The sequence below is a fragment of the Sciurus carolinensis genome, chromosome 7, assembly GCF_902686445.1.
Source record: "Sciurus carolinensis chromosome 7, mSciCar1.2, whole genome shotgun sequence".
Classification (NCBI taxonomy): domain Eukaryota; kingdom Metazoa; phylum Chordata; class Mammalia; order Rodentia; family Sciuridae; genus Sciurus; species Sciurus carolinensis.
Genome location: NC_062219.1, coordinates 54,866,424 through 54,889,276, shown reverse-complemented (window position 1 = coordinate 54,889,276; position 22,853 = coordinate 54,866,424). Strand labels below are relative to the sequence as shown.

The 22,853-nt window shown below is 41.7% G+C and overlaps 1 protein-coding gene across 1 annotated transcript in view; it reads left to right on the top strand.

Moving 5' to 3' along the window:
• Nucleotides 1-5,422, top strand: part of Afg1l (AFG1 like ATPase) — a 195,906-nt gene extending 190,484 nt beyond the window's left edge. Inside the window, 1 exon segment of the mRNA XM_047558780.1 lies at nt 534-5,422. Coding sequence (XP_047414736.1) covers nt 534-659 — 126 coding nt within the window. The 3' untranslated portion in view covers nt 660-5,422.
• Nucleotides 5,423-22,853: the final 17,431 nt, after the last annotated feature.

Genomic DNA, 22,853 nt, shown 5'->3' with positions numbered 1-22,853 from the left:
ACGGCAGAGTGGATACCTGCTCACCCAGTTTGGAAAAGGCTGTTTGGAGGTCTGTTCTCAAGGTGTCCCCTCAGGCAGTGGGCCCTGAAGCTTCAGAAGTACACATCAGCCTCTTCCTGACTTAGCAGAAGTACTGCTTGTGCCACTACTTATTTCTGATGTGCACTTATGGAAAAAGAATTCCTTTTCTATCTGAAATGTCCCTTTAGATTTTGTGGAGAACTTTCATTCTGAACAAAATCTTTCATGTTTGGATTTTCTGGTAGTTTCAGCTTTAATTATTCTTGTAATGCTTTTCATTTTAAGTTTTTCCCCTGATAATTTGTTCTGTTTATTACCTATAGGTTTAGATCAGTTGACTCTCTCGGCTAATTTAAAAGATCATATATGAAAAAATATATATATTAAAATTTTGTCATCTAAATAGGTATACCTAAAGCTTTTTTTAAACCTATACTTATTTCTGTAAATTTTCATTTGGTATGGTTTTAATTGGTGCTGGGATTTTCTTTGTGTGTTGTTTTTGTAACCAGGACTCAGCAGGACTCTCCATGTTTACTGGAGAAGAGGAAATCTTTGCATTTCAGCGCACAATTTCCCGACTCACAGAAATGCAGACTGAACAGTACTGGAATGAAGGGGACAGAAGCAAGAAGTAACTGTCACTTTCACATGAATAAAACTAGACAAATGGTTAATGCAGAAAGAACTCTGTATTGTGAGACTTGAAGGAATCATTTTCTCATCATTAATTATGCACTTTGTCCTCTGGACCATTTTAATCTAAAATTACTGTCAAAGATTTAGTGGATTAGTAAGTTAAAGACTTACCATTTTCATAGATGTACTTTTTGCCTATTTTTGTGGCCTTATTTCTGCACCACAAAATTAAAATTATCACTCGTGAAGATTACTGTAAAAGTAGACATTTTAGCTTCACATTGAACTACTTGAATGAACCTTGAATGCACAAATACACAGTAAATGCAAGTTATTGGGATTGCTCTGAGCTTTTGCAGCATGGTGGTCACACCTTAAAAACCCATCTTTTATAAGAGGGAAAAGCAAAAAGTAAACCATTTTAATTCAAAACAAAGAATCTTTCTGATCTTATTATAAGCAGAAGGGAATAACATTTCAGATATGGGCTGTTCTTCTGGGTTTTTGTCGCTGAATTATAATCAACCCCCTAGCCTTCAGGTTTCCTTATGTCAGAACAAGTGGGGCCTTTTTTTTTTTTTTTTCTAAGTTATAGATGGACACAGTACCTTTATTTATTTTTGTGTGTTGCTGAGGATCAAACCCAGTGCTTCACATATGCTAGGCAAGCGCTCTACCACTGAGCCACAGCCCCAGCCCCAAGTGTGGCTTTTAACCCTGGGGTAAGGTTGGCAGGAAGGGCCTGGTCTCATATGGCCAGCATCAAGTCAGGAGCAAGTCAGATCCTGCCCCCTACAACCCCCTGCAGGCAGTAGGAGGGCAGGTACCAGGAAAGGGCCAGGGAGAGTGTTGGGAGGAGGCAGTCACAGATTTCCCAACAACAGAGTGGATGCCTGCACATAATGCCAGCCAGAACCTGCTGGACAGCAGGCTTCTTCCCACTGTCCATCCACACTGGCTCTCTTGCAGAATGCCACTCCTCCCCTTGCTGCTGATTCTGCAGAATTCCACCCAGTAGAAAATAGGAAAGAGCACTCAACAGATCGCCTTTAAATAAAATTGGACTTGTCCTTCATTGAGCATTTCTTAATTCATTTAAGTAAACTCTGACTTTGCCAACTATTGTCAGAAAAGGGGATCTTCAGAGAACTTAAATCCAGAGAGAGAGAGAGAGAGAGAGAAAAGAGAAAGGGAGGGATTGGGAAAATAAAACCCAGAGTCTTGTGAAAACCAAGGACTACTTGGGGGGTACATTTAGGTGAATCAGTTCAAACAATGATTACAACAATTATCAAAATAAGTAGGCTCTTTGAACCTACTTAGTATTTAAGAATTCAACCACATTAGTCTAATTTTGGACTTTAACTGTTGTAAGTCAAGCAGATAGATGGATGGGTACCCAATCATAGGGAAATGTTTAAATAAGAGCTTCTGAAAACTAAATGAGGTTTAAAAATGCTTTCATTGAAGTAAAACACAGGAAATTCCAAAGAGATTAAATACATGGAGAGAGGATGGGAAATAACCAGTATGTGCTGGATTTAATGCAAGGTAGTAGTTTTCTCAATTAAAGAAGTAATCCTAGGAAGTCAATATAACCATCCCTGATTACAGATCAAAAAACTGAGGCTTAGAAAAGTGAAGGTGCTTGTCTTGAGAGTCACAGTTGACAATTATAAAACTTGTGCTGTGTTTATCCCACACTGCCACCTACTCTCACTATGAAAAAGAGATCATATTTAGTATTGATTCATTTTTTTAACTCAGCGAAGATGCATTTACATCAGAACCATTGCTTTAAACTCAATAAATATGAAATTTCGACTTTATTCTTTAAATCTTAGCTCCTTTAGGTTTCTGTTTTCTCTAATGCTGGGGACCAAACTCAGTGCCTTGAGCCTGGTAGGCAAGCACTTACCACTGAACCACACCTGGCCCTAAATCTTAACTTTTTACTTTTTGCATTTCTTGATACCTATTCTGTACCTTAATAAAAAAATATTTATTTATTTATTTATAGATAGAGAGATATATAACATGATTAATAGAAAAATAAACCATTCCTGAGTGTGTGGGTATATGCAGACCAGTGCCCCACTTCAAGTACTGTTGGAAAAGTTCATCTGAGGTCAGGCATTTGGAGTAAAATTTCATTTTTCATAGAAACAATGATGAATGTTAGTTAGGACCCTGGTTCAATGCACAGAAGCCTCTGTAATTTCCAGTGTAGCTACGTTATAGTTGTGGTACAAAAAAAGAGTCTTAACAATTAAACAATTAGCCATTACCAGGAAACAATACAGTGGCTTTACTTAAAGAAAAGTATAGTTTGATTATCCTTTATCTGCAATGCTTCGGACCAGAAGTGTTTCAGAATTGGAATTTTTTCAGGCTTTGGAATATTTGCATATTCCTAATGCAACATTTTGGGGATTGGATGCCAATCTAAACACAAACTCCATCTATGTTTCAAATAAACCTTATATACATAGACTGAATGAAATATTATACAATATTTCTAGTGTGCCTGTGTTTTAACTATGACCCATCATATGATGTCAGGTTTGGAATATTCCTGGTGTCCTGGCACTGAAAACATTTTAGATGTTGGAGCATTTCAGATATTGGATTTTCTAATTAGAGTGCGTAACCTGTAAAACCAAAATAAAAAATGAAAACAACTGCTTAGTTGGAAAATTCCATTTCAGTTCATGTGCCTTTCTTCCTGAGTCCTGCCCTGTGCTATTCTCAGCAGTCCAGTCTTTGTCCCTGAGTTTGTATATACCCACTCAGGGCATACACTCTTACTTGGATTGTTTTGTAAGTTTTCTCCAAGTCGGAGCTTGGTTGAGCACTGCTGTGGAAGAAAGCTCCAACTCACCTAGAAACCCAGACTGAGGAAGTCATCAGAGTCAGGGGAAAGTGCTGTGTGCCCAGGGGATCCTCCAAAATGATCCCTAATCTACAGACTTAACAGGGCTCAAGAGGGAATAAAGAAAAAAAGTCTCTTAAAAAGTAAGAAAAATCGGATTACTGTATTACTCTTGTATTTCTTTAGACAGTGCATGAGTTTATTTGCTGTTAACAATGATCACAAGACAAATAACATGGCGGACTTAAATAATTGCTAACTGATTTCTGAGGCCAAAGACTATTGTACTGTTTTAATCAAATGCGTATCTCCAGAATGGGATTTCAAATTTTAATCCTGAGGCAATACTTTAATGTTCCTGAAGTTTATTTCCTATATGCACAAGTATGCAAATAACAGAAATTTAGAATGAGTTGGAATTTTGAAAATACTGAAATCACTTGTGAAAAATGGATGTGCTCAGGGCTGGGGATATAGCTCAGTTGGTAGAGTGCTTGCCTTGCATGCACAAGACCCCGGGTCCAATCCCCAGCACCACACACATACACACACACCAAAAAAATTTTTTTAAATTTTTAAAAATGGATGTGTTCATATCCATTACTTAAGAAACACATCATGCTTACTGTGTCCTAGGCATGGTCCTAAATACTTAATAAGGAGACATTTTTTTTTTGTTGGGGTGCCAGCCCTATTTTGTATTTTATTTAGAGACAGGGTCTCACTGAGTTGCTCATTAGCACCTTACTTTGCTGTGTCTGGCTTTGAACTCTCAATCCTCCTACCCCAGCCTCCTGAGCCACTTGGATTTCAGGCATGCACCACTGCCCCTGGAAAGGGGACTCTTGATCCTTGTAACAATAGGTATCATGTCATCATTTTACAGACCCAGGAGGCTGAGGCACAGAAAACAGTAAAACAGAAAACTGAATTAAGATACCGTTGGAATTAGCAAAATTATCAAAACGCTAATTTATTAAATTTTCATCTCACTGTTTCTGTCCTGAAAACAGCTTTGTCCATGCAACTTGAACCTACACATGCAGCCCCTTCATCTGCAATAAAAATGCCCTGAGGGATCAGGTCCAGCATCTCTGACACTTGGGTTTCTGATCAATTAGGGAAATCCGTCTGGCAGCAAGTCTGTAAGTGATCTTGTAAATTATCTTTGTTAGACCTACCAATCTCATAAGATATCACTTACTGGCAAAAATAATAATAATAATAATAATTTTTCTTTGGAAATGAGTTTACAAGTTTTTATTAAGACAGAATTAAGATTAGTTGTTCTCATTAGCATGTTCTCATTAGCTGTTCATTTTCCTGGAACTGAAAATAGAAAAATAATAAAATCTGTCCACGTGTTGAGTGTCTGCTGACTGTATCCATCTTCCTCCTAAAAACCTCACAGCTTTACCTTAGTTGGTCACATGATCCAATCAGACCTGTCTGACTACTAACCTTTTGTCTGCTGGCTTGAAGCTCCAGGGTAATATCTGTTTGATTTGCTTCTAGAGGTTGTCCTGAGAAGTGTCCTCTCAGGACTGTACTTTCTGAGTCCCAAGCAGTTGCTTTGACCTCTGTGATGCAGTGGGAAGGGCTCAAGATCTGGGATCGTAAAATTCAGTTCTGCCAGTTATTATTTTGAACCTTAAACAAGACAGAGCTCAGCGCTTCAGTTTTCTCATCTCATAAATGTGAATAATAATGATCATTGTATGGGATCATTCTGAGGATAGTTGGTGAAAAGCACTTTGCAAATGATGAAGGATTAAATGAATATTAGTTGTTATTGATACTAGTGATTGATTGTGATTGTAAGTTGGCATTCAATGCTTACTCTGCTTTATCACCTTTTGAAGACACACCCCAATCCGGTGGTTTGTAGCAGAAAAGATACTCAATAAATAACGACATGCTGAGGGCACAGGATTCTGGCTTAAAGAGATGCTGGTAAAAGTCATTAAATTCAATTTCATTCTTTCAGAATTGCTTAATACAGAAAATGGATTGTTGCTCTGTTGAACATTGAAGATTTCTCAGAAGGAGGGCACCATCTTGTGGGCAGTGGGATGAACTGGTAGGAAAAAGCCAGAATGGCCGGGGGTGGAATAGCAATGCTGCACATCTGGGACTGAGGTCCCACCTGCAGGGTTGGTACCATTGGACAAAGGTGGGCCTTTAATGCTCCCTGTGGGATTCTAACGGGCAGCAGTGTGGAGCTTTGCTGTGACTGTACAGCCAGCAAGCCACGGAGGGTGAGGCCTGCTGCTGGGCCTCCACGCTCAGGACCCCTCACTTATGGACTGGAGCATTTCAAGGGAGCATAGGCTGTTGCTGTGAGGTTCGGGGATCCCGGTACCCAGGGCATGGGCACTGTAGACCATCTCACGGCCCTCCCCAGTGCCTCCTGGTGCCTGCTCCTCTCCTTTTTACCTTTCTTTCCACCTCCAAACAACAGAACAGCAAACCCAGGAGCACTTCCTAGGTAACAGAGCACTTGCTCCGGCCCTATCAGTCACTAACCCACAGCAATCCTCTGAGGGAGGGAGATATGAGCATCCCTACTGAAGAAACCAGGCTTCAGGTACGTGGTTGCCCAAGGTAGCACAGCTGGGAAATCAGCATCTTCTAGACCCAGATCCCATGCTCCATTGCTTATCCTGCAAGTAGCAGTAATAACAGCCCTGGTTTATGGAGTCACTGTGGTCCTTGAAGGCTGGGAGAGGAAAGATGGGTGTGGAGAGGCATGCACAAGAGTGTCAGCCATGGCACCGTTCTTGATGGCAAAGACCTGGAATCACGATGGTTGGCAAAACTTCGAAGTACTTAATCCTCACAGTGACTCTGGAAAGGGAGGTATTATTACCACCAGTCTTTTTGTTTGATGAGAAAACCAAGCATTAGAGAGGTGCACTAACTTGAACCCACCTAGGGCACTGGCTAGGGAGATAGACTTGGTCAGCTGGATTTACCTATGGCAGCACAGACAAAGCTCAAAACCCTGTTTGGGGAGAATCAGCCAAACCCATTAATACAAATTTAGAAGCCCACACTTAAAACTAAGTATTTTTCTTGGGCATACAAAATCTGAATATATTTATGGGAAACAACAGAATTACACTAGAGCCAATGCTGACAGCAGGAAGGAAATGAGATGGGACAAGGTAGATGAGAGAGAAAGAATAAACAACAGAGAGATGTCCCATGGAAAAATGACTTCATATGTCATAAACTGAGAGTGTGGTCAACACAGTTTGATGCAGCAGACATGGTGCACCAAAAGACAAATGAGAGAAAAATATTTGGAACAAGCATTTGAAGGAAAATGGTGGGAGGACATGTGGATTCTGCTAGGGACAGTGAGCCCCAGCTGAGGGACAGCATGAGTACTGAATGACAGCCAGTAGCAGTTCTGACTGTCCAGCACACTGGGGCCCCCAGAAAGAGACTGAACAGACTTCAGGGTTGACAGTGGGGTTAGGGGTAGAAGGCCCAGGCAGGGCTGAGCAACTAGCTACTGTGAGACCAGGTGTCAGAGCAGAGAACTGGGTGTAACACAAGTGAGGGAAGAGAAAGATCCCACTGGCTGGCTGGACAAGGGGAGCTAGAGCTTGGAGAAGGGGCAAACTCCCAGCAAGTACCAAAGGTTCCAGTCTCAGGACCACGTTCTACTTTTGAAATTATTGCAGACCCCAAAGGGCGTCTATTGCATGGGATATAGATATTACCATGTTAGAAATAATCAAAACTGAGACACTGTTAAATATTAATTTAATCCACTTTAAAATAACAATAGACACTACATATTTCATAAATAACATGAAAGATACATTTTCCAAAACAAAAATTTACAGTAAGAAGTGTAGCATTTACTTTTTTTTTTTTTTTTTTTGCCAGAATCTGGCTTAATGGAAGACAGCCGGATTCTCTCCTCAGCCTGTGCATTCTATTGGTTGTGATATCGTACATGCATCATGTAGCTTCTGGGAAAGCCAACTATATTCTCTAGAGGGAAGAAGAATGAGAAGAGTAATAATGTCTTAGTGGTTGTTTTGGTCCATTTTGTGCTGCTGTAACAGAATACCTGAGACTGGGACATTTATAAAGAAGAGAGATTTATTTCGCTCTCAAGGCTGGAAAGTCCGTGACTGAGGATTCACCTCTGGTCAAGGCCTTTGTTCGGCATCATTCCCCGGTGGAAGGTAGAAGGGCAAGAGAATGTGAAAGAGCAGGCCACATCACATTTATCACAAACCCATTCTCTTGTGAACCCACTCCCTCGATAACATTAATCATGCAAGAGGACAGAGCCCTCTTGACCTGATCGCTTCCCCATCTCTTGACACTGTTGCACTGGAGATTAAGTTTCCAACAAATGAGCTTTGAGGGACACATTCAAACCACAGCAGTGGTACTGTGAAAATGGCTTTAACTTCATGAACTCAATAAAAAGTCACAGGTCTCTCAGGGGTCCCTGGTCCACACTTGTACAAAGCTGAAGTTTATTGCTAATGGGATAAAGGATTCCTGTGAGTCCACTGAGCCCAGTGGTAAGCACTGGTATAGGCTACTGAGATGGGGAGGGTGCTAAGCCGGAAGGTGGGGCTCAGCTGGAGGCTACCTCCTGTCAACTTTGACTTCCTCTTGCTGACTACAAGTATTCCCCAGCTCTGGTTATTTAGCACTTTGTCCCCCGCCCTTGTGACTCTTTTCTAGGTTCTCCTCCTGCATGTCTCCTTCCCCTTCTCTGAATGCTTCTAACCCATTTTCCTTTCCTCACTCCCTAAATTCTTTCTTGAACCCATTTTAAAATGGCAATTGTAAACACTACACCCAATATTAGACAAAGTACTTTCACACACAGCATCTTCTTCACATTCTTTTCTTGATTTCCATACCTACAAGTGCCACCCAATGCCAGTTATTCCCAAATGTGCATTCCCATCCCCGACTCCCCCAGTCTCCAGTTCTACACTCCCCTCTTTCTCTCCCCTGGTTTGTTTCTTAAGCTCTGAATGCCTGAAATGGTACCTGTTTCAACCCAGTCCTCCATGCCCACAGTCTCTTCTTGTAATGACACTGTCCCAGGAACTCATGTGACTGCAATACACTGTGAGTTAATAAGGCTCCATGACAGGAAAAGAAGGGATAGGCATTAAAATCTTGTTGCTGCACTATTGAGAAATGGTTCAAGGGAAGGAGGGATCAGTGCAGGGCAGGACATGGTGGATGGTTAGTTGTTAGAATGAGCAGCCAATCTGACCATCTGAACAAAATCTGAAGATAGAAGCTGTTTGAGCAAACATGGTCCCAGCACTCCAGGCCTGCCTGGAGTGTTTCTACAGTAACTAGATCCATCACAGCGTCTCCCAGTCCTCATTATCCACCTTGGGGCTGAGGATAGGTTCCTGACACTCTTGTAGAACAAGCTGGCCTTTAGAGATGCAGTAGACAGTTGATGGTTCTCTTCCTTTGGTTCATTATTTATTGAATAAGCATTAAGTGCTTCACATAGTGAGGGATCCTGCCACATACTCTACAAGATACAACAATGTCGAAGCTTTTTAAAAAGTGGTTATCATAATAGGAGAATGTCCATGTTGGTCATATCATAAGAAACGGCCACCAATCTGAATCAAAATTAATACTAGAATCTCCAACCTTGACTGGAATATGTGACCCTCCCCCGCCCCTAATATCACCTTCTCTATAGTCTATATTGGGCAAGAATGAGCCACATTGGTTGAACTTCATTCGTGTTTATTAATGATAATAAACTCAGAAAATACATGAACTCTAGAGGACTAGCTAATACAATTTAATTTGATCATCTTCAGCATGCGTCTCCCCTTTGTTCCATCTCCACCTCCATATTCCAGATACCGCCTGTGTCATCCCATGCCACAAGGACATACTTTGAGAGACAAAAGATACCTCCAAGTGCTTCCATGGGAAGGACAAGGTCCCCAAAGAAGCCTCTTATCCAACTATGCCAGACATGGTTAGAATTTGCCAAAATCCAGTTTTCCAGTCTTCCCAAGACTCAGGAAGCCTTGTACTTCTGGAAAGGCCACGAGACCAGTTCTGGTCAACTGGTTGTGAGCAGATGATGTGACGTGTCATTTCCAAGGTGAAGCTGGTTGGAGAGCATAGTCTAGATCTTTTACTTGCATGGAGAACCTGGAAATAGGTTGAAATGGAGACACCCAAGATAAAATAGCCTGGAATGCTAAGCACCACATGAAAATGAGCGGCAAGAGAGAAAATTACATTCTAATACTCCATGGAGGTTTTTAATGTGGTTTATTACTGAAGCATCATTGAGCTATCTTGATTTAAAAAACAGCCAACCCTCAGGCTGGCCCTTTCAATTTCGGAGTCTTTTTCCAGAATCATACTCTTACCTGAGAATTGATGCTAAGAATGGCTTTTCTCTTCAGTTTTATCTCCAGACACAGGTGTTATGTCCCTGAAAGGGCTTAGCAACATCAGCACATCTCCATATTCCCAAACCCCAAACTCCTACATAGGCCACCACTTCCCCCATGGACTTCCACTGCACCTGGCAACTTTAATACCTTCTCACATTGTTTTTGTATTCTGGGTCACAGGGAAAATATTAGGTGGGTCAGTTTAAATTTATCCTCTGACTTTAAACCCACCCTCACTGGTACTCACGTGGTTAAGAAAGCTGCTTCAAATTATCATGTGCCCGAGATTCAGCCCTCAATTGTTAAAAACTTTAAACAGATTCAAGTTAGAAAGACCACTTGTTCAAGTATAAAGTCTGCACCCAGAGCAAGCCCTTTTCAGAGAAGAAATCAACCCAACAAAGAAGAAAAGGTAAGGCAGAAAATCAAGTAGCACTAGAGAAATGTTAATCCCAACCCAAAGAAACCCGCCAGCATGCATGTAACTTTGGGTAAGTCAGTTAACAGCACTCTTTTGACCTTGTCTGTGACCTGTGTTCTGTGAAGCTCTTACATTATATAATCTGATCACACAGTGTATAGAAGCAAACGGCCAATACACACAGGAAAAGATGCTCAGTATCACACCATTGGGGAAATGCAAATCAAAATCATAATGAGATCTCATTTTGTATTATTAGGATGGGTGGAATCAAAGAGGCAGGTAACGATGCTGATGAGGGTATGGACAGATTAGAACCTTCATACGTTGCGGGTGAAAATATAAAATGGTACAACTCTGGAAAATGGTTTGGTAGTTCCTCAAACTATTAAACATGAAGTTACTGTACAATCTAGCAATCCCTCTCCTAGATACTGAAGAGAGACAAATAATATGCCTCCCCAAACATGTACATGAATGTATATATGGTATGAATCATAGACAGCATTATTCATATTAGCCCCAAAGCAGAAACAACCCAAATGTCCATCAACTGATGAAAATTATTCAACAATTAAAAGTAAAAGTAGTGAAATAGACTTCAACCTGGGTGAACCTTGAAAACATCACCCTAAGTGAAAAGAGCCAGATACAAAGAACGAAAGCTATTTGATTCCATGCATATGATATATCCAGAATAGTCAAATCCGTAGTGAAGGATAGAGGGCCTGGAGTGGAAACAGGAATGAGAAATGATTGCTAATCCACAGTGTTTCTTTGAGGATAGTGAAAAAAGGATGGTATTGGATTGTAGAGATGTTTGCAAAAGTCTGTGGAGATACTAAAAACCACTGAACTGTGCGCTTGGAGTGGCTGGATTTTATGATACGTGAAAACATCTCCATAAAGCTGTTAATAGTGTACATATACTCACTACTATTCATTCATGCAACATTTGCTTCTGATCTACTCTGTGCCAGGAGCCAGGCACACCAGCACAAATGAGACAAACTCCCTGGCCATGAAGGGCTCACAGTCTTTAAGGGACAACACCTGGTCATAATGTGGTAAGTGCTGAGCAGGAAGCTTGCCCTGGTGTCCTGGGAACAGGGAGGGGCACTCAAGTCAGACAGGAAGGGAAGTTAAAGGCAGAGAAAGGAGGGAGGGACACTAGATGTGTGTGTTGGGGGAGGGAGAGGTGCAGGACACAGAGCCCCATCCCGTCTCCAGAAGGTTAAGTGAGTATATAGAGGGAGAGGCCAACACAGGCAGTGTGTGAGAAGTACCATGAGAAGTTACTAAATGCTCTGCAAACTCAAGATGGAGGTATAAGGACTTGAATGTTATACTTCTGAATGTTCAGAGAGAAATGGGTTATAATTTGGTTCTCCCAGACTTACCACTTCCTCGTTAGAACCCCAATTTCAGGGGGGCATAGTGTAAAAACTGCTACTATCATCAAAATGTGCCCCTCATTTGGCACTAATAACCTGTCATATTTTTAACCAAACTCTGAAACATGCAGAATATTAAATTCAGTTGCTAAAGAAGTATCAGTTGATTTCTGTTGATTAGAGTAACATAGTCTGTAGAATTAAAAATAATTGCTTATACTTTTGTGGTACGGACACAATCAGATTTAACAGCACACACAAAAAAAGTCCTCCAACTATGATAAAGCAACATTAAATTTGAGGCAAAGTAGACACCCAGTGTATAACCAAACTAAATACCCACCTCAAGACCCCCACTTTGTAGCCTTTAGTCACATTTTTTTCTTTTTCTTTATTTTGAATTTTTATTTATTTATTTTGGGTACTGGGGATTGAACCCAAAGGTGCTTAACCACTGAGCCACATCCCCAGCCCTTTTTTTTTTTTTTTATTTAGAGGCAGGGTCTCTCTGAGTTGCTGAGCCTGGCCTCGAACTTGTGATCCTCCTGCCTCAGCCTCCTGAGTCCCTGGGATTACAGGTGTGTGTCACCATGTCCAACTCCTTAGTCACATTTTAAGGAGAAGAAAAGAAGGATAGTCTGTGTCCTGGCTGAGAGGGAACTACTTGGAGGAGTGGAATGGGAAAGAGAGGGGCAGGAAGATACTGATGCTCAGAGCTGTTGTGTAGCTCAGGTTAGAGGGCCACACAGCAACCTGAGGCCAGTCAGGGACAGTTCCATCTGCTGACTGGAACCAGTATGACCAGCCCAAGAGAGACCCAGGCTGTGTGGCTCCTGAAGCAGAGCTGAACTGGCTCTGCAGCCCGAGTGCAATCTCTAGACCTGCCTGGACACTTGACTGGAGAAGAGCTTTCTCCTCCAAGGCTCTGCTGTCCCCTGTTTGTGCCACTGAGTCCCCTTTGACTCTGCCTCAGGTTAGACATTGTGTGTCAGAGTCATGGAGTAGGGGAGTGCCCTCAACATGTTTCTGACCTCACAGCCTGCATTTGTCCCATTTACAGAGCTCCTGATTTCCGCCCTCATTTGTCCTGTTTTCAAGCACTACGAGTGGCAGAAAAGGTCAGCAATGGGACCACAGATGCCAGGGTGGGTCCCAGCTCCATGATGGGACAAAGTCCATTTCCTAGGGACTTGGTTTGTCCATTCTTGCAGTGAGATCCCCTTGATGGCTACCTGTGTGGTCCAGGTGTGTAACCTAGCCTTGCTCCATCTCTGTTTTCCTATCCATAAAGTGAGGGACAGAATACCTACTTTGCAGGGTGTTGTCAGATTTGAGATCATGACAGGAAGCACTTGGCACAGAGAAGGTGTTCATTAGCATCACTGTTAACTACAACTATCTCAAGTTCCCTCTCAGCTCTGGAAGAACTGCTAGGTCACAGGGAAGCCCATTTCTGCCTATTCTGCAGGCTGGCAGCTTGGTTCCATCTGAGGGATGAGCAGAGGCCACCTGAGGATCCTGCCATGAGCTCAGAGGTGCCAGTGGTAGTGGTGGAGGCTCCCTGTGCTCCTGTCCCCAGACCTTGGCCTGGGGTCTCGGTGCTTTCACCTTCAGGTTACACCCGGCAGGGTTCCCTGCCCTTGCTGTTTGCTGTTGAGTCCTCCCACCAGCACCGATCCTCACCTGTGAGAGGGGCCTGCCAAGGGGAGACCTGTTTGCAACAGTGATGAGTGTAGAAACACTCCTCTATGCTGAGGGCTGAACCCGTGGCCACCTTGGGCTCCACCAAGCCACTGAGATGAATGCTCAGACACCAAGTATGTCAACATAATAATCAACAAACCTCAAGCAAAATCTTTCACTTCTTTAACACTCTTTCCCTCACAGTACTGTGCTTTTCAGCAGTAGCATTAGATGTGCATATTATTTGCTGGATGACTAGTTAAGGATAATTTACTGCTGAGCAGGTGTAGTGGCGCACACCTGTAATCCCAGCAGCTCAGGGGAATGAGGCAGGAAGGATTGCAAATTCAAAGCCAGCCTCAGTAACTTAGCAAGGCCTTAAGCAACTTAGCAAGATCCTGTCTCAAAATCAAAACTAAAATAAGGGCTGGAGATGTGGCTCAGTGGTTAAGCACCCCTGGGTTCAATCTCCATTACCAAAAAAAAAGAAAAGATAATTTATTATAGTGTTCCCTAAACCTAGTGAACCATCTGAAACACCTAGGAAGCTAATTTAGACTCTGACTGCCAGCCAAACAGACTGAGCTTGATGGTCTGTGGAGGCCTAGAAATCTGTATTTCAAATGGTACCTTCAGTGAACCCAGTGTCCAACCAAGACTGGGAAACATAACATTTTCATACAGATAACATTTCTCTTGCCTGTTTCCATGTTTAATACAATTTTGAGAGGTACATAAAACAGTTTTTGTTTTTTTTTTTTTAACTGGAGTAAGAGAAATGAGGCAAATTAGACTTAAATAGGAATTAAACTAAAATGACATGGTAACCTCATACATCACATTTCACTGGAGCAATTCTCCCTTTTTAAAAATTTCTCATTTTCTGTAAGTGGATTTGGGGTCATTTAAAGTGAGGCCACTTCAACAAATCATCCTTTTAATGCAGTATTTCTTTCTTTTTTTTTTTTTTTTTTTTTTTTTTTTGCAGTGCTGGGGATTGAACCCAGGGCCTTGTGCTTGCGAGGCAAGTACTCTACCAACTGAGCTATCTCCCCAGCAGTATTTTAAGAGGACCAACTGAAGTCACTCACCAGGTCTTTGTGGTCAGTGATCACAGCACCCTGACCCTTACCTTCTAGGGTGTGTGGTGAGGGGCAAGGGTCGGGGGGCAGATGGTTGACAGCTCACCATAAAATAAACACAAATTCAGGTGAGCTTAGTGCTGAGACAGAAATGTGAGGAGATACGATGCATAGTGACTGGACTCCCTCCATTAGAAGGTCAGGGAAGGCCTCAGAGGAAGTGGCATCTGCCTCGGCCCCTGAATGACATCAGTCCTACCAAGTGGTCCACTGGCAGGACCTTCTAGACAGAAGGAAGGGGGCACATGAACCTGAAGTCAGGATGGTATTAGAGGAGCAAGAGGAACAGGAAGAACATCTGTGAGTTAGTGGCTTGTTCCCCACTCCAGTAAACATTTGTATTAAACACCCAGTGTAGGGAACAGAGCTCAGCAGTAGAGCATGCATAAGGCCCTGGGCTCAATACCAACACCACAAACACACAAAGAAAACAAAACAAAAAACAATGTATGTATCTGGAATTCTGCAGGTGGGGTTATAATAAGATCTTGCACATTACCTGAGGATTATTTTGTCTTGAGAGTGAACTGATGGCCCTTCCTCTATGTCTACTTCCCCTGATGAGCCCTTTCACTTGATGACATCTCCAAAAGTTCTCCTCATCTTCTTTTGATCCTTTACCCCTGGCTACAATGGTACTAAGACTTATACCACCATACAGAATACCTCCCCCTCCAGGTCGCCATTCTCAATCCTAGTTGGAGTGACCAGAGCCAAGGGTCTTTCTGCTCCACTCTTGTTTTAGTCAGCTTTTTCGATGCTGTGACTAAATGATCTGACCAGCACAATTAAAAAGGAGGAAAAGTTTATTTGAGGACTCACAGTTTCAGAGGTCTTAGTTCATAGAAAGCCAGCTCCATTCCTTGGGGCTTGAGGTGAGGCAGAACATCATGGTGGAAGAGCATGGCAGAGGGACGCAGCTCACATCATCAGGAAGCAGAGAGACTCCACGCTTCAAAGACAAAATATATACCCCAGAGCCACACCCCAATTCCCACCTCCTCCAGCCACACCCTACTACCTCAATTAATCCCATCAGGGATTAATTCACTGATTGGCTTAAGACTCTTACAACCCAATCATTTCTCCTCTGAACCTTCTTGCATTGTCTCACATGTGAGCTTTTAGGAGACACCTCACATCCAAACCATAATAACTCTCCCATAGCCCTTTGCTGGTGTCTAGCAGCTCTTTCTTCATCTCTCCTGGATTGTAGACTGTCTCTTTTCTACACATCCCTCACCCCAGTGCATCAGGAAGCTGCAAGAGTGGGGTGTGGATTCTCCATGTCTGAGTCCTGCCCCAGCCAGGTCTGCATGGGCACTTGCACATCACAGGGTTCCCTGATGGCTCAGTTCCAGCAGTTCTCTAATCCAATGACCTGAGGCAACTGAGCTTTGCAGCCCCTGGTGTTTGCTGGGTGTTTGGGAGTAATGACAAGAACAAGACATAACTCTTGCTCTTAGGAAGCTTAGAAATCTGATGACACATGCCTGTAATCCCAGCGACTCAGGGTCTGAGGCAGAATTGCAAGTTTGAGACCAGCTTCAGCAACTTAGCAAGGCCCTAAGCCACTTAGTGAAACCCAGTCTCAAAATAAAAAGGTCTGGGGATATTGTTCAGAGGTAAAGAATTGCTGGGTTCAATCCCCAGTACTGAAAAAAAAAGTTTAAAACTCCATAGTGCAGGTGGTGGGGAACAAGAGTAATCCACTCAAAGTATTCATGTGGGGCAGTGACTGCCAAACGAGGGGGCTGAGCACACAGCAGAAGCACCTGATGTTCACTAGGATACAAGAAGAAAGCAAAAGAAATTTGAGAATTCTATTTTGTTTAATTACATATTTTAAAAATTAGAAATAAAATTATTTTACATGTTTTTGCCATCTGGATGATTATTATCACTTCTCTGTTTATTGTTGGACAGCCAGAGTCCAACATCTTTTATCCCCAGGGAAAGGGGGCTCCACCATGCCGAGGCCTGACACTCTTCCCTGGCCCACCTCACCAGCTAGGAACTGCTGCACACGACAGTTTGTGCTATAAAGATGTCGTCAACATGGCTAATTTTTATATAAAGATAACCCCCTTAAATCATATAATTTTTACAGTATTTTACAAATAAAATTGTGGGGGATGGGGTTTCCACAAGACTCATCCCTACACGTAGGAGCTTTTGGATTGCTCATAGTAAAGTGTCTAAAAGAATTACTGGACTTAAAAATGAGTTTTATACTCTTCTTTGAAAGAAAAAGAAACCAATAAAGGGAAACTTACTTGTTCTAAATTTGTGGAGCCTTCCTGTAATAAGTGGTGTTATGGTTTGGATGTGAGGTGTCCCCCAAAAGTTCACATGTGAGACAATGCAAGAAGGTTCAGAGGAGCAATGATTGGGTTGTAAGAGTCTTATCCCAATCAGTGACGGGATTAATTGAGGTGGTAGGGTGCAGCTGGAGGAGGTGGGAATTGGGGCGTGGCTCTGGGGTATATATTTTGTATCCTGACAGTGGAGTCTCTCTGGTGATTCGAGCTGCTTCCCTCTGCCATGTTCTTCCGCTACCCTGTCCTGCCTCACCTCTAGCCCTGAGGAATGGAGCCAGCCTTCTATGGACTAAGATCTCTGAAACCGTGAGCCCTCAAATAAACTCTTCCTCCTCTACAGTTGTGCTGGTCGTATCACTTAGTCACAGCAGCAAAAAAAACTGACTAAAATAAGTGGTTTATTATTATGTTACTAAGAGCTTTTTAACATCAGTACCTTGAATAGATGGGTGCTATTTTTTAATGAGTGTGAAGAAGCATTTTTAAAATACCACTGTAACTTCTGCTGTAAGAGAATATTTTGAACAAGTCTGGAAAAGTTGCATCGTGATCTGATTTATGATCAAAAATGATGTTAAGTGTCAGTTGTAAAAACTTCCACATCTGCACACAGAAAGATAATAAGGAAATACTACCAATAGCTCTAAACACGTCAGTTGGCCAACTCTGATGAATCAGACTAATTCCTTGAAAAATGCAAACTACAGCAACTCATTCAATATAAACTAGATAATTTGGATAGCCCTAGAACTATTAAGGACTTTCAATTAGTAATTAAACCTTCCAAAAAATGAAGTCTCCTGGCCCAGGTGATTTCCCTGGAGAATCCTACCAAACGTTTAAAAAGAATTCACACCAGTTCTAAGTAATCTCTTCCAGAAACAGAAATGGAGGGAACACTTCTCAGTTCATTTTATGAAGCTAGAATTACTCTGATACTAAAACCAGACAAAGATAGTATAAAAAAATCAATATCACTCATGAACATAGACACAGGAATTCTTAACAAAATATTAGCAAATATAATTCAGCAACATATAAAAATTATTATACATCATATCCAAGAAAAGAATATTTCAGGATGCAAAACTGGTCCAATATTTGATAGCCAATTAGTGTGATCTATATTAATAGATTAAATAAGAAAAATTACATAATCATATCAACTGATGTGTAACAAGTATTTGACAAAATTCAATATACATTTATGATTTTAGAAATTCTCAGGAGAGTATTTTTATAAAAAATAAAGAGGGAAGGCTTTAAAAATTCTTAAGATAACTAGAGACTAGAACTAGAGGGAAACAAACCTATAGTTAACATTATATTTAATGGGGAAGACTAAACGCTTTCACCCTAAAATCCAGAACAAGGTAAGGATGTCCATTCTCATGACTTTTATTCAGCATAGTACTGGAAGTTCTAGCTGGTGAAATAAAGCATGAAAAGGAAATAAAAGGCAAATAGATTAGGAAGGAAGATTTAAAAAAAAATATTCCTATTTGCAAATCCCATGATCATCTCTGTAAATATATCCAGCAAATCTACAAAGAAAAAGTTTGTAAACTAATGAAGTTCAGCAAGATCAAAGGATACAAAATAGACATACAAAAGTCAATTGCATTTTTATATATTAGCAATGAACACGTGGGCGCTAAAATTAAAAGTAGAAAACAGTTTACAAAAGCTAAAAAATATACTTTTGTCTAAATCTAACAACATGCACAGAACTTGTATGCTGAAAACTACAAAATGCTGATGATCAGAGAGCTAAGTAAATAGACTTACCACGTTCCTGGGTGATAATTCTCACAAAATTGATATGCTAGCTTAAACCAATAAGTCACAAGTTTTCAATTCTTTGAATATTTCTACAAAATTGATATAGGTGCATTAAGATAGGTTGGAAATCCTAATCTAGAGTTTATATACTATAAAGGTGTGCATGTATGTGTGTGTGTGTGTGTGTGTGTATTTTTTAGGCACTCTAATAATTTACCTATTCTCTCGAAAGAATAGAATTCTAAAAAACATACCATATATTTCAAAATGACCATAAGTGGTATATTTGTTGCTTAATTTGTTTTTTATAGGTGTTATATATGTATACCACCATAGGACATAATGGGTTAATGCAGTTTTTATCAAAAGCCAGCAAGATCTTTGATAAATCTAGATAAGATTACTGCTAAGATTTATGTGGAAAAGCAAATGAAAAGTGAGATAAACTGAAGGGATTTTGAAAAATAAGAATAAAGTGGGAGGAACCATTCTACTCTATAGACATAGGACCATAATAATCAAGACTGTGGAGTTTGATGGAAGAACAGTCACAGAGATTAATGGAACAGAATAGAGAACTGAGAAAGAGGCCCACATAAGTAATGCCCCACTAATTTCTGAGAAAGGTATAAAAGCAATGTTGTAGGGGGAGGATAGGCCTTTCGAGAAGTGGCGCAAATAGACATCAGCAGATAGATATAAACAGAAGACAAATCTCTACCTCATAAAAATTTCAACTCAAGATCAATCCTGGAGCTGGGTATGTTGGTGCACAGCTGTAATCCCAGAGGCTCAGGAGGCTGAGGCAGGAGGATCACAAGTTCAAGGCCAGCCTTAGCAACTTAGTGAGACCGTGTCTCAAAATAAAAAAATAATCTTAAAAAAAGGGCTAGGGATGTGACTCAGTGGTTAAGTGCCCCTGTGTTCAATTCCTCAGTACCAAAACAACAACAATAACAAAACCACCATGAGGTATCACTATACATTGAACTGAATGACTAAAATAAAAAGTAGTGACAACACTGAATGTTGGTGCTGATGCAGAGAAATTAGTCAAAACATTGCTAGAGGGAAAGCAAAGTGGCATAGTTACTCTAGAATAGTTTGTCAGGTTCTTTAAAAACTAAAAACACAGCTAGCATGACTTAGCAAAGGTACTTCCACGTGCTTATGCCACAGAAATAACTTGTTTCCATAAAAGAGCCTGTACATCAGTGTTCATAGAAGCTTCATAAGTAACAACCAAAATCCACAGTTAAGCTGTGTCCTTCACTGGGTAAATGGTTGAACCAATACTGACACATCCATGCTGTGGAATACTACACAGCAATAAAAGGACCAAACTATTCAGTCACATAATATGGCTGCGTCTCCAGAGAATTAGTGGAAAAAGCCACTACCCCAAGTGACATACTATAAAATTCCATTTGTGTAACATTCTTGAAATAATAAAATTAGAGAAATAGAGAACAGAAATGGAGCTCAGTGGTTGCCAGGGGTTAGGGACGTGATAGGTGGGTGGTTGGGAAATAGGTGCAGTTATAAAAGAACAAGAGGGATGGGGTCCTTGTGATGCAATTATTTTGTATCTCGACTGTACCATTGTTGATATTCCAGTTATTACTACAGTTTTGCAAGATGTTGCCTTTGGAGGAAACTGAGTAAAGCTTACACGAGATCTGTGTATTACTTCTTATAACTGTATGTGAATGTACACTTAAAAAGCTGACCTTTAAAAATTATATTTGTAACCAAAGTGACATTTGATTTAAGAACCTGCCTTCACTTCATGGTGTGCCTTAAAAAAAGGTAGGCAAAACCACTGGAGCCACCGCTATGTAGAGAGGGGGAAGTTTGAGTGTAGAAACAGTAGCTTGTTTTTCAGGATCATAAAAAGTACAACCCGAAGTGATTATTGATGGATTTCTCTGGAGGACTGGGCAGATCTTTTGAGCACACATTTTGCAACCCAACTCTTAGTGCAATGTCCAACATCCAGAAGGTGCACCACAAAATGTTGGTGGAGGGCTGTGGTTGTGGCTCAGTGGTAGAGTGCTTGCCTAGCATGTGCAAGGCACTGGGTTCAATTCTCATCACTGCATATAGGTAAAATAAAGTTCCACTGACAACCAAACAAGATATTTTTAAAAAATGTTGGTGGAACTAACTACTGCGTCTTGGACACCGCCCCCTGCCCCCATCATTTACCATCATTACTTGCAGCTGAACTAGGCCTAAAGGTGCCTAAGGAAGAACAGGTCCTGAAAGCCACCAGAACAGAAGTTTTACATTTTCTCCCCTTTTCCACCGTTTTTCCTTCCCTCTCATCTTTCCCCCTTCCTTCCCCCTCCTCTTCCCTTTTCCCTTGTCCTCTCCCTCTCCCAAAGTTTCTGCCTTCTCCCATCAAACCTTGAAGATCCTAAACAAGACAGGAAGATTGGAATTTGCATGTATGCCAACTCTCAGCCACAAGATGGCAGGAGGGGATCAGCAAATTCTGGCAGAGACCTGCCCTTCAGAGCTCTGGACTGCCCGGCTCTATCTCAAAGAAAACACTATCTGCCAGCACCGGGCCAGTTTGCTCGTCTTGGTAGGTTACTACGTACAGAAATGTTTTTCTTTTTCTTGGGAGTTCCCTGTAAAACAGTTAAGAGGTGATGGCAAAAGCAAGTAGATGCTGGGAAGTGTGGTGGTGGAGGAAGGGATACTTTGATTCTGCCTCTTCCTCTCTCCCTCTCTGCTCTGCTGGCAAAATCCAGGCTCTGATATGGCCTGCCTCAATGTGATACAGCACGTAAGAGGTGAGCACAGTGCTCTGGGTGCTGCAGACGGAGGTTCTGCCTGACTGCAGTTTAGACGGAGTGAGGTCTAAACATGCTTCCACTTCTGATGCCTTTCTCCAGTGCAGTAACCAACTGAGTTACACATATTCTGAAAAAGTTGCCCCATGATTGGTGCCAGAGGCAATGGAGAAAGCCATTTTCTTGGGAAAGGGGATTCTGGGAGGAACAGAGATGGAATTAAGAGCTGTAACTGAGATCTCAGCCTTGTTGTGACCAAGCCTGACCCTCTCTGACTTGCTCTCCTATCTGGAAATAGGGGTGAGCCTCACAGAGGCTCAGCAGAGGTGAGGGGCAAATATTTATTCTGATCTGAAGAGACTTTTACATCAAGTGGAAGTGAGAGACTTTCTTCTTGGTTCTTTGTGTTGAATTTCATCTTTTTCTGAGGGTATCTGAGTGTTGCAGTAGAACCTTCTGGGAGCCGCCATCTCTGGCCAGCCAATCAGCCAGTTTGGGCTGCTTTCTCCTTTAGTAAGTACTTTCATCCTCTTTCACACATATCCTTGGTATTCTTTGGCAACTTGAGCTGTGAGGTGAGCAATGTAACCGGGGCCCTGTAGGTATTTTCCTTAGAATTAGGAGGTTCTTCTTGAGATTTGACTGAAGATTTTTGGTTTTCATCCTGTCCCTCCCAAAATCTCACACAAGACCACTGGGAGGTAAAACTGAAAATGAACTGTAGGATATGCTACTTATTAGGATAAAAGTACCGGAGAAGGAGACAGAGGGCTCAGATATCAACTGGGGGTTTTCTCAAGGAATCTGGTGTTTCAGGTACAGACATGGCACAACCTCCCATAGACTATTGGGAAAAGTAAATGACGTGGCTTAAAAAAACACAGCCTTCTTTAGTGGGAGTATTTTCTGGAATGGGCGCCAGGAGAAAGTCTGGAGTCTCAAATGAAGGGAACCTGAGACAGAGAATGAAAGTGAAGATGCATTACTGGTACTGAATGACTTTGGAACAAGGGAGGTGCTGGTAGAGGCCGCTTGTAGAAGGAGAAGGCTATGATCAATGCGCAGCCCAGCTGCTGGCTGGCTGCTGGCTGGCGGAGAAGCCTATGGCTCCCGCTGTGTGGCCGAATGTACACAGGAGCACCCTGATGTTGGCCATTTTGAAAGGGATAATGTAGTTGGCAACAGCAAGAGTAGGGAACCCACAGCACAGGGGGTTAATGATGATCCACAGTGATGCCTGTGGAGATGGATGTCAAACAGCATCCACATATGCTTCCAGGAAGTATGGCAGTGGCCGGGGTACAGGGAGTCTTAGGATACTATTTGGTTCAGGTTGCAAAGTA